The following is a 12,672-nucleotide window of genomic DNA, read 5'->3' on the forward strand; positions in this document are numbered from 1 at the left end:
GCCTGGTTAGTACTTCACTACACCCCTCCAGGCTGTTTCCATTTTCAAATTTGTAGTCTCTACACCCAACAGACACTGTCTCAAGTGACATTACTTTAAATTTAACGAGCTCGTGCTCTCTACCTTCACGCAAGTCAATGATTTTACTGTGAAAGAAAGACACAATTCCGGCGTTTCTGTACCTCCGCCAGCTTTACGCAACCAGAGCAGTGTTGAATGACAGGTGGGCGGGATTTTGTGGAGGATTGACAGTCCGTCTGACCAATGAGAATCCAAGCGTGACAACTGTCCTGAAACACCCCGCCTTAAATACTCAGCCTGACATTTTTTATTGATGAACGCTGCCGGAGAGACTGAATTATTGATCAGGAGGTCAGCAGTAACCACTGCAGCCGTTTCCACCCATTAACAAAAATATTACTGCAAAAACACAGGCCTGTCAATATTATAGGAATAAAAAATAAATAAAATGAATAAAAAGTTTAATCAGTCATAAGCATAGTTAAGAATATTAAAGGATAAGTAGGCCTATAGTAATACTGGTGTATGTAATGTAAGTCTGCTGATTATTCCAGTGAGATTAAATTAGCAACAACATATTTGCAATGATAAATCATAAAAAAAATAAAGGGAAAGCACACAAAGCCTGTTTTAAAAAGAGGTTAAAGAAATACTTGAATGAACAGAACACCAGCCCATCTCAAAGAGATGATGTCATATAATATCTGACTGTATGAATCTTAATGTGAAACTCCTCTGGTCTTTTATTTCTCACTCACTGTTTACGCTGCTTTTAGTAGTACTGTTAATTTTGAGCTGTAACATTATTTTATTTCTGACAATTTAGAAACAGTGATTTTTTGATGATTGTTTTTGTAGTTTTCCTGTTTTCTTAAGTATGTTGTTCCTTTTTGCCTTGAATTTTTGAATATATATATATTTTTACGTTATGTTGTAATGTTTACTTGTGTGAACCCCAGGAAGAGTAGTTATTTTGTAGTGGCTAATGGGGATCCAAATAAATAAAAAAAGACCTGAAATAAGATACAGGACATTGGAATGGAACAATCACAACATATTTCAGAGATATAGATGGTGATAAGATGGTCTAGTTTTTATACATAAGTCTCTGTAATAATAGAGAGGGAACACAGGAGGAAGTCTCTCTGACACAGACACACACCTGTAGACTGATGCAAAAACACAGATATCAACCAGCAGTGTTTTGTCAGCAGAAACAGAACAAGAGACAACAGAAGATGAATGTAGTGTTTTACATTTTTATGGAATAATAGGCTAGTTATAAAATGTAAATATGAAAAATGGGATTTGTTTTTGTTCATGAAAATAGATGTAATGCAGATAATGGTGCTATATTTGATTAAATCAAATGTCCTATGACATTTTCAAGTTGGCACAAGGCCAGTACAGACAATAGTAGACTAAAAATAGCCAGACAAATCAAATCTTGGCAAAACAAATAGCTATTTGTGAAATTTTATCCCAATTTATCCCATCTCGTCTAGCTTCAACAGTAAAATATATACACATTTTTCTTGATTTGTTTTTATTGATATTATTTATACGTATTTACTCTGTATTTTATGTCTGTTTCTTCCTCTTCTGTTGTTGTTGTTTATGTTCTTGTTGAAGAAGAAGAAGAAGAAGAAGAAAAAAATAGAAAGAAAAAATAAATAAATAAAAAACTAATAAGAGAGGGGAAAAATGAAAAAAAATATATAGTGTATAAAGCTAGAAGATATTGTGGATTGTGTTACAAAGACCAAACACTGAGTCAAACCGTGATCTGTAGGTTCAATGGAGCTGTTTTGACAACTGTTCATCCAGACCAGCAGGTGGCGCTTTAACATTTACTGTAGCCTGTGTAAAACAGGTCTGGTGTCAAAGTCTGTTTCCCCACCAGGTGGTGTTTCTCTCCTGTAGGACGAGTGTTTCTCCCTATAGTTTCTGATCCGTGGTTGGGTTAAGGTAAGGTTGTGTTCAGATTAAGCACATTTAAGTGTTTGGGGTCAAATTAGGTCAACGGGGGGACTGCATATTACGGGGGAGCAGATTTCTTCATGACACCGCCTCAGACGGGGAACACGTCCGTCAGTTGCATGTGGCGTCCAATGGAAAACACTGAGCCCATTGTAAAAATAAAAGTATTATTTTGTACACATAAGGTGAATGTCAGTGCGGGAGTTGTACATGATAATAAACGGTACATTAACCGGTTGTCTCCGGCATCATGGTGAGGGCAGCCGAGCGGTTAGTCATGGTTTAAATTAGCCAGGCAGCCTCAATGATAGCTAATGGCTAATGGCTAACGGCTAACTGCTAATGTCATTCACAGCAGCACCTGCGTGATCTTTGGACCTAACTCTTACACAAGTTTCTGTCTGTGTCATCTGCTGATGTACAGGCGAGCCTATAAATATAAGATTAATCCCCTGTTAAACAACGAAATAATTGACATGATAAGCAGTCCATGCAACAAAGTATATTTAAAGTATATTCATTTAAAGGCAGGATCAGTGAACACAGGAGCTCCATCCATACAGGGCACAATTGTTTGCTGCGCACCTCACTAAATTGGTGTGGTGGTCAGGTTTTTATTCTTTCTTTAATAAATCAGATACAGTATGCAAGGCATACATGGAATAGTTCTGGAAAAATAAAAGTAACCAGCGATGGAAGAAGTATTATATGATATTTTAAGTAAAGTACCAATACTACAGCATAAAGTATGTTACAGGTAAAATTCAAACTCTTTGACCAGTACAAAACTATTAGCATCAGAATATATTCAAGGTACCAAAGGTAAAAGTAGGCACGACCATTATTCCTTCAATCCAGTGGTGTAAATATAAAAAGTGCAGGCAGTGCGATTGCACTGGGGCCCCTGTGATGGAGGAGCCTGTAGAGATAGCGGGCCCTTGCAAGTGATTCAGATTGCCACCTTGGAAATATACCTGTGTTCAAAGATAAATGATAGAAAGAAAAGAATATTATTAGGTGCCTTTTGCTATGTATGTCCTCAAAAAGTCAAACCCATCTGTGTCACTTTTTTTTTTTTAATAATCTGTAGCTATCTAAAACAAAATGATGTGCTCTTTCTACATAAGCTATAAAATCTATACATGTACTATAAAACCAGTCAGTTAAGTAATTCATTTCTTGCTTTCTTTCATATTTTTTTCAGATATTCAATGATGATTGCTGGGTAATATGAATATTGATGTTGTCCAGTGTCAAGTCTCTATTTTTGTTAAGACTATACATGCATGAAAACGTGCATGGGGCCCGTCGTAACTTCTTGTGCGACTGCTTCAGTCATATATATTATCCTGTACTATTATCCTGTACTGTATTTGTAATCATTGATATATTAATGCTGCAGCAGGTAAAGGTGGAGTTATTGTCATTTTTATGACAAAATATAAAAACAAGATACTGTTTCACGTCTAAAACCGGCACATTTAAATCTCTAAAATTATTCAATTAATAAATTGATAAGTAAATAAATCTAAAATAGAAGCTACTAAAAAGGCCAATAAAGTGCAGGGAGAAAGAGTGCAGTCAGAAGACTGGTGAGTTCTACAGTTCAACAGTCTGATTGCTGAAGGATAAAACTGTTCCTCAGATGTGTTGTCCTGCAACAAATGCTCATAATTTATGATGTTATTCATATTTTGTATTTGTAATCTCAATTTGTAAAGTAGGTAAAGTTATCAAATAAATGTAGCAGAGTAAAAAGTACAATATGTGCCTGAACTGTAGTGGAGCAGAAGCATGAAGCAGCATAAAACAGAAATACTCAAGTAAAGTACAAGGACCTCAAAATTGTACTTTAAGACAGTACTTTGATAAATGTTCTTTGCTGAATTCCACCATTGAAAGTAGGCTAACCAAACCAATACAAAGCCACTCTGGAGTCCAATCAGAGCACATTCAGGTGTAGACTGAGACCAGCGAGGAGCAACAACAGGGGATCTTCTCTACCTGTGGCCATCAAACAGATAACTCCTCTCCCTTCTGTAGGGAGGAGAGCTCAAACAAAGGACACTGACCACAATATTCACCTACATTAGGTGCACTATTACTTAATATGATGCATATTATTACTTTTTAATATCTTGTGCAATATTATTCTTTAATATAATGTCCACTGCAATATCATTTTCTCAGTCGTGTTATTATCATATTTAATATAACATTGATTATCAGGAGCAGTCTGTTTTTCCACTATTTTAGTTCATTTTTAGTAACTCTTGTACTTCTGTCTTGTATATTTGTATGTTTTGCCAGATATTTAATACTCTATTGTTTTAAAACTGGGCCCAGTGAGTGACCCTGACCTGGAGAACCCATTAGTTGACTGGTTTGTGCTGGTTGTGAGGCGTTAAAATTGTAGTTACTGCACTTAGTGTTACTGTAATTCGAAGCATTGTCTGGCACAAGAATTTTTTTTGGGATACATAAAGTTCTACTGAATTGAACTGAATACAGCTTGCCTACAAGTCTGAAAATATCTGGCATTAAATGGAAAATGAAGCCGACAGAGCCTTTGTAATGACCACTATATTTTCTTTGTGCAGCTTGCATGGGGCCCTAAGTGGTGTGGGCCCCTGGGCCTGTACACAGAATGCCCATTGGATGATTGCCCAGGACCTAGAACACCCAGTAGCCTGACATTTTTTATTCATGGATTGGTATTGATCAGGTCAGTTTGGGACCCAGAGGCAGTGATATGACTTCCTTAGGAAACAAAAAGAAGCCATCTGGATTTACAATTTTAGAAGCTAGCAATCGAATAAGAATGAAGATATTAGCATCCGAGAGCTTTACAGTCATTTTAGCAACTATTTGATAAAGATTTTAAATACCCAGGTTTGATATTCTTATTTTTGTGAAGACATTTTATGACTGTGAGGTGTTTGTTATTTTGAACGCTCTGCTGTGTTGAAAGTGCAGCATCATTTGGAGGCTGGTCGTCTATGTCTGTAGCCCTCACTGGATAACCGATGGACATTCAGCTTGCTTGTAGAGTATCTATAGTCTGTTTTTTTTCCCTCTTCTTTAACTTTAGGTAGATCACCCTGATGAAGGCCCTGCGGTGAAACACATTAAAATAAAGAAGGTTCTTCCAATTCATCAACTTTCCTACAGAGAGAGTCGGAGAGGTGTTTTTCTCCCGCCGATGAAAGCACTCTCGCTGCAGTCATGCTTCCCCGGGTCGGTAAAGAGTTTCTGGTCCGGATACGATTCAACTGGCAGCCATTTTTCCGGGGCCGGGCCCTGCTGATCACAAACACCCTGAGCGGAGGAGTCATGCTGGGGACAGGAGACATCGTGCAGCAGAGCTGGGAGAACTTCAAGAAGCCAGGCAGAGTCAGAGACTGGAGGAGGACAGGTGAGAAAGAGGGAAAAGTTGAACTCTGTCACTCAGTAAATCTCTCAAGTCTTACTACAACATGGTGATTTGGAGAATAGTTGTGCAATGTGTTAAATTTTGTCATTGTTATGAGTCTCTTTCTTTGTCCCTCGAATTTCTCTGCCTACAGGTTTCATGTTTTCGGTGGGCTGCTCCATGGGCCCACTGCTGCACTACTGGTACATCTGGCTGGATGGAGCGTTCGTGGGTAAAGCTCTAAAAACAGTTTGCAAGAAGGTTCTGGTGGACCAGGTGGTCGCCTCACCGTTTTTGGGGATGTGGTATTTTTTAGGTGAGAAAGACTTCACATTTTATTGACACTAAGCAGCCTGTCTCCTTCTTCTCTTAGTGCCCACATACACACCTCAACATTAGTCAAGGTGTGTGCACATAAGCAGTTTCACTATGAAACACACGCGTAAAACAGAGTGAGTCAAAGGTTGTGCTTAAAGACGTAGGTGAGGTAAGACGAAAGTCGATGTGTGTCAGTATCAAAGGTGGATGAAGTTCAAAGGTCGTCTGTGATAAACAGTTTGGATCTGACTGAGGTTCTGTTCATGATTGTCAGTCATGTTTTATAAGAGCTCGTCCAGCCCTTATCTGAAGTTGGTATTGATGATGCGTGACGCTGATGCACATCTGACAGACTAAACTCTGTTTATTGCAGGTATGGGTCTCATGGAGGGACACACTTTGGCTGAAGGTTGGAAGGAGTTCACAGACAAGTTCTGGGAATTTTATAAGGTGAGTAACATGTAGGGGTGTACATCACCAGTTTCATCACCATACAATACCATATAGATTCTCTGGACAACAATACAATATTTGCAGATATCACAAAGATTGCCATGATATGATTTCGAATCGATTTCATTCAGGGGCCTGCAAGCGGTATGAGATGGTATTATATGCCCATTTAACACACATATACACAGACACACACATATACACAGACACACACAGAAGGTGGAAGGAGCTGCCACCCTCCTTAACTGTAACCGATTAAGTGCAGTAAGTTTACTTTAAATTAACTCCACTAACACACATAACACAGCACATGGGATAAGGTAACCGTAAATCGTTTCATTTTAACCCAAAATATAATCTTTTCCCTAAAACTTCAGCCCTATCTGGCTCAAAGCCCTGAAGGCAACCTTTCCAAACAGCCATCTAACAAGATGACTAACAAGATCATTTAACAAAAGCAAACATTTTAGCTCAATAATAACTGTCAAGGTTCATAGACAAAACAAGTATTTTTGCTTGCCACTGTCCGAATCAAAAGCCAAATTAAAAAGATAGGTCTTTAATTTATGTTTTTAAAATGCAGAGAGAGCTCACCGTTCTAATATCCAGAGGTAGTGAATTCCACAGTTAAGGGGCGTAAAAACAGAAAGCGCTCTCACCAGTGCTTTTATGGGACACATGAGGAACATTTAAAAGTGAAGCAGTGGAGGACCTTAGTGATAGAAAATCTGTGATGTATGTAGTTAATGTATTATTATTATTATTATTATTATTATTATATTAATGACCTCTGCATGATATTTTTTTTATATCGTTAAGATAATAATGTCTGTGAAAAAGCTTACTGGCAGTTTCCTCTCAATGATTATTAAAACAGATATTTTGGTTAACAGTCAGCTGAAAGTAGCCGTTTCTACAATATTTGCTCTGTGTCATCAGCCACACTTTGTTTATGCTCATTTGTGTTGTTCTACAGGCGGACTGCTGTGTTTGGCCTGCCGCTCAGATGATCAACTTCTACTTTCTCTCACCCAAATTCCGTGTTGTCTACATCAACTTCGTCACCCTAGGGTGGGACACCTACCTTTCCTACCTCAAACACAGAGTAAGTCCACCACACAGGAGATTCAACAGAAATTCTGCATGCTGAATAGTTTTCACCTCTTTTATAAAGAGAATGGGTTTAGTTTGGGGGGCAGACAGCATGTTGCCTGTTACATCATGTGGGCTGCGTTGTTGAGCGCAGTGGCACTGAGAACATTACGTTAAACACAGTTTGAGCTGTTCGAAGAATCGTTTGGTTTGTAATACATACTAAACCAAAAGCCTCATACTGAACGGTTCAATACAAATACATGCATTGTTACACCCCTACTATGCAGGATTTTCCTCATAAAAGATAATGTATCGACTCAAACAGAAGAAATTCCTCTTAATCATCAATTAAAACCCACTGGAAGTGTGTGGTGAAGTGTTTTTCTGCAGACTCTGCGCTCTAGCTACAACTCTTCTCCACTATTTCTCTGCTCATGCTGTCGATTCTGTCTGTCAAAGTTTGATTGGTAATGTGTGTGCTGGTTTCTGTTGTGTTGACAGGTTGACAGCCCCCCCACTGAGCTGGTATCAGACAGCAGTGCTGTAGATGTACAGCAAGAAACGCTCCCACCGCCCAAACCTCTGAAGGAAAAGGCTTAGAGACGGAGTTCACACTCAACTGTGAAGTCCCTCATTGAGGCAAAAGAACATTTTGCTTTTTTATCCATTTAAACTTATTTTCTGCCTCTGCATTTGTAAGACTGTAATAACAGATGGTGTTTTTCCTCCGACAAACCGTTCCTCTCTCAAGAACACAACCGTGTTTCAATCTGGACTCTAAAGAGTTGTGGATGTGTAATCAGAAGTGCTGGAACACTTTCCCCGTCATGTCTGTAGAGTTTTAATGTGTCTCCGTCTCATTTGTCAGTTTATTTATATCTTAATGATGTGCACTTCTGCAGGAACATTCAGGGATGGAAAGCTGTCTCACTGCCTGTCATGTTAATGATGGTACTGCTTCTCTTTTTTATCACGTCCTGAGTGAGTGTTACTGCTGCATTAACAAGACCTCAGTGTAAGTCCCCGTAGATGAGAGTGTCTGTAGTGTGAAACTCGCATCGTTGTTGCACTCAAAGATTTAAACTGTCTAACATCCAACTATCCAAGTGTCATTCCTTTTATTCAACATATTATATATTTGACATGAAAGAATCATTGTTGATGTGAAAGAGCTGCTATGTTTTTATAACTATTATATTAACAAGAACAAACATTGACTTAATATATAAACCTGTGCTATGCTCCCTTTTTAATGCCAAATGACCTTGTGTTCAGTTTGTCCCTTTGAGGTAGCTATAAAAACAAATGCATGATTATGATTATGTGTTTAAAGAAAATGTAGAACAGGATTATTTTTAAAGATCTTCTATTTTTTTGTTATATTAAATTGATTGTGCAGCCGTAAGTGGAAACCTGATCCAAGACTGCAGTAGTATTATACTGGTGACTGTACATGTGAATATCTCCAGCTGCCAATTTATGACTGAGGCAGGTTTAGTTTTGGCAGGTGATTAAACAGCTCAGTGCATAACTGTTTGTGTGTATATCTTTAGTGTTGCTGCTGTGTTTATATAACAGACTTACCACCAATTAGAACTCCTAATACAACATAACATGTATCATTAGCATACCAGTGTTGTTGTTTTTTAATTTTTTAATACATCACCGTAGAGGCCTTTAAAGAAATCTGACTGCTGAAGAGGTGCTTTTGTTTTATGTTTTTTTATTGTTGAGTAACATGAAAGTGCGCGATGACTTTATTGTATTACCTTGTGTCCGAATTATACATTTTGTGGCATATAAGCAGAATCTTTAAACATACCTAGCTGTTATATAAATTATGGAGCAATAAAGAATCAGGAGAGACAGACCTTCCAGGAAGTGTTATTTTTTTACTTTGATCTGCTTATATCTACAAATGTGCTTTTTTTTTTTTTTTTTTTTTTTAAATTAATGTACTGTTGCAGGTTCAGTTCTTTGCACTCGTAACATTTACTGCTCTTTGATATTTTCATGTCAAACAAGAAAAAGACAGGGACATTCACTGTAGGTAATGTGTGTGTGTCATCTTTGCATTGCTCTGCTAAGTATATTTGTCAGTCCAGTTTTGCAACATTTTTTTTAATATTATACAAACAGCAACACTATGCAAAGTATAAATGCAAGTTTATTTGTGTAGCAGCACCTTTCTATTGTAATTCAACCTTATTGTCATGTCTTGTCATTCCAAGATGGTGCAACCTGCTAAAACATGTAAAAGTACACAAAAAATAACTGAAGGTTTTGTGGAAAATTCTGCAAGGTAATTTTATACACTGTCAACAACCTAAAGACACAACATGCATTGAAACAACAGTCAAAAATAGGAGTTTATTATAGTAAAATGAGTTGAAAACATGAAAGGAGATATTTGGCTGCACAGAAAGTAAAACATCACACTGTGTGTCGCAGGAAAGAGCTTCAATTGTAATTGGTGACTATTTAGAACCACCATCGTACAAAGTGAATGTCTATGTGTAGCAGCTGCCAGGTGTATAGTATAGATATTTAGACACCTCTTACGTGAGCCAGATAGAAATTTCCCTGTTTATTACTGTGCATAAATCTTCTGTGTGTACTTTGGCCTCCAGCTCAAGAAACCCTCTGGTGCTGGCACTTTGTGTGTGCACAGTTTTTTGAGTGTGCAAATAATAGATAAATAAATAAAACAAAATAAAATGTGGTAGGGATGCCCTTTTTTTCCACTTGAAAAGTGGAAACAAAAGTGCAAAACGTCTGTGCACAGCACTGGGCCCCAAACAGCCATATTTGTTTCGAAATGAAAAATGTTGAATTATGTTATTATTCTAAGTCACTGTACCCCAAAATAACAAACAAAATGTCCAAAAGTACTTAAAAAATATGCAACTCCGCTGTATATACTACCTCCTAGCTGTGTTGTGTACTTGAGAGGAAAACATTGCACTACTGCATTTACTCATCAGAGAAATGTTACTTATGTTGCAGATTCAGATTTTACCATCAAAACACAATAAATGTGATGAATTGGAAAAGCACTCAGAGAGTGCAGGCCTCTGCCAAGTATGTGATATCCCTAACCCAACACAGAACATTAACTTCCAACTTTAGAATTACAACAATATTTAGGAAGTAGAACGAGACGTGCTTTCCGTCCACCAGATGGTGCTATTTTCACCGAAATTGGAATTGCTGCTGAGGTTGTCAGACGATAGACTTTATTTATTATTTTATCCACTTTGCTTCAACCGATCACCACCAAAATTTTATCATCTGTTCCTTGTCCCATTATCCACCTTTCCTCAAAATATGTTCATAACTTTCTGAGTTATTTTGCAGATAAACAAACAAACAAACAGACAGACAAACAAACAGATAAACAAACAGACCAACGCCAGTGAAAACATAACCTCCTTGGTGGAGGTAATAATTATTATTAAACTATCAAACAGTTTATTAGAATTAAAAGCTCCACCATGAACATAAAGAGGCAACAAATAGGATTCAGGGTTTTTTTTTAGCTTGGCGCCACCTAGTGTCAGTGGTGTTGCATTGCACTATCGCAACGACCAAATTGACTGTGGGGATCAGAGATAATCAATAAAATGTAGGCTGTAAAGCCACCGGTATACCTCTATGTATTTGTAGAATGAGAAGGTGTGTGGGCATTTTTTTATTTATTACTAGCGGTAAATAACTGTTTGTAAGCTAACTGTGATTTTGCGCCTGATTTTACCGCCTGTTTATCAAGATCACAAGATCTTGCGAGAACTTGTTTTCTGAGAGAGACAGGGCTCAAACAAAGTTAACTTTCTCTTGATCTGTGCAGATGAAAAATGCAGCTTTAGTGTCAGAATGTTGGTAAGATGTGTGGCTTGTGGAAAATGAACCCAATATTTACTTTAGTGACTATAGGGCGAAAGAATTGGCCATAAATTGTGATCACGTTCATTTTCCTCATTGACGACAATACATTCAGAGCTGCCGCAAGTCTCCTATGGGGGCATGGCGCTGATGTCACTGAATCAGGAAGTGAGCTGAATGGGGTATCTTGCTTTATCCAATATCTCTGCAGAAGCTTATTGCAAAGCCACTAAGTAACCTATGTAAACACTGATAGTCTGATTTTACTGTGGCCACTACCCTGTACAACCCACGTTATTTTCATAATGATATATTTAGGAAAAGATGCTATCTGTTGCCTCTTTAAATACATTTATTATGTGGTATTAATAGTTTTACTATCAGTAATTAATAGTTTTACTTAAGAAAAACTAAGTTTTGGGTACTTCTTCTACCACTGCTAATACCAACAGATCACAAAATCTGCCCCTGAAAAACAGCTGCTCGCGGTCAGAACCACTGGTGAAATACACGTAGCACAGGTGTTCATTTCCAATCGTTAATCGTTTGCTTTGATATAAACACTGAGGTGTAGAGTGTAGAGTTAGTGTAGAGTTAATGGATATCATGGCTATAATAAGCAAGGATATTTTGCTGACGGTAATGTTTTTAGTGTTAGAAGTTAGAATAGTTAAACACACTTTAAGTTGTAATGGCAGGGTGGGGCTGCCTGTGCTCCTTGACTTCAGGGTAGTGAAGAGAGTCCTTAGTAATATTAGTAAATCCACCATCAAGCAGCAAAGTAAACTCAGTCCACACTGCAATGTCCTTGGGTGCCCAGGTATACAGTATGAGTGTGTGAAGTAGATTCTACGCACAGTTCTCAAGATATGTGTGTAAGGATATGCACACACACACAGAAACCCATATTCCGATGATGTATATCATGTTGTTTCTGGTATATTTTAATATGCTGTGTGATCTTATAAGGTTGCTGCCTTGGTGTAAAAGACATGTTTTGTCGTCTCCCCCTCTGTTCCTGAGATATGACATTAAGTAATGGCCAGAAAAGTGTTTTATGTCGAACATTATGATGTCGCAGTGAAGTTGACCTTTGACCTGTTGGATTTAAAACTTTTTATAACTTAATCATTTTATCACATTAGACATTTGTGTGAAGTTTTGTCATAATTAACATGAATTCTGGAGCTATGGCCAAAAACATATTTTGTGAGGTCACAGTGACCTTTGACCTTTGATGACAAGATTCTAATCAGTGTATTCTTCAGTCCAAGTTGACATTTGTGTTAAATTTAAAGAAATTCCCTAAAAGCGTTCTTGAGATGTCGTGTTCATGAGTATGAGACAGACAAGGTCACAGTGACCTTGATCTTTGACCACTCAAATCTAATCAGTTCATCACTGAGTCCAAGTGGACATTTGTGCCAAACTGAAGAAATTCCTTTGAGGTGTTCTTGAGATATCGTCTTCACAAGGATGGGACAGACAGATGGACAACCGAAAACATACAG

At 37.7% G+C, this 12,672-nt stretch overlaps 1 protein-coding gene across 2 annotated transcripts in view; it reads left to right on the forward strand.

Moving 5' to 3' along the window:
• Positions 1 to 1,888: 1,888 nt before the first annotated feature.
• LOC125896304 (mpv17-like protein 2) overlaps positions 1,889 to 12,672 on the forward strand; it is a 35,795-nt gene continuing 25,011 nt past the window's right edge. The window contains exons 1-6 of one of the 2 annotated variants that reach the window (XM_049588754.1): positions 1,889 to 1,989; positions 5,093 to 5,416; positions 5,568 to 5,729; positions 6,105 to 6,181; positions 7,161 to 7,289; positions 7,781 to 10,290. In XM_049588754.1, the coding sequence (XP_049444711.1) occupies positions 5,227 to 5,416; positions 5,568 to 5,729; positions 6,105 to 6,181; positions 7,161 to 7,289; positions 7,781 to 7,879 (657 nt within the window). In that variant the 5' untranslated portion in view covers positions 1,889 to 1,989; positions 5,093 to 5,226 and the 3' untranslated portion in view covers positions 7,880 to 10,290. Of the gene's footprint in view, positions 1,990 to 5,092; positions 5,417 to 5,567; positions 5,730 to 6,104; positions 6,182 to 7,160; positions 7,290 to 7,780; positions 10,291 to 12,672 lie in introns of those variants that run through there. The other variant, XM_049588756.1, reaches the window with a different exon arrangement.

Source organism: Epinephelus fuscoguttatus, linkage group LG10 (genome assembly GCF_011397635.1).
Source record: "Epinephelus fuscoguttatus linkage group LG10, E.fuscoguttatus.final_Chr_v1".
Classification (NCBI taxonomy): domain Eukaryota; kingdom Metazoa; phylum Chordata; class Actinopteri; order Perciformes; family Serranidae; genus Epinephelus; species Epinephelus fuscoguttatus.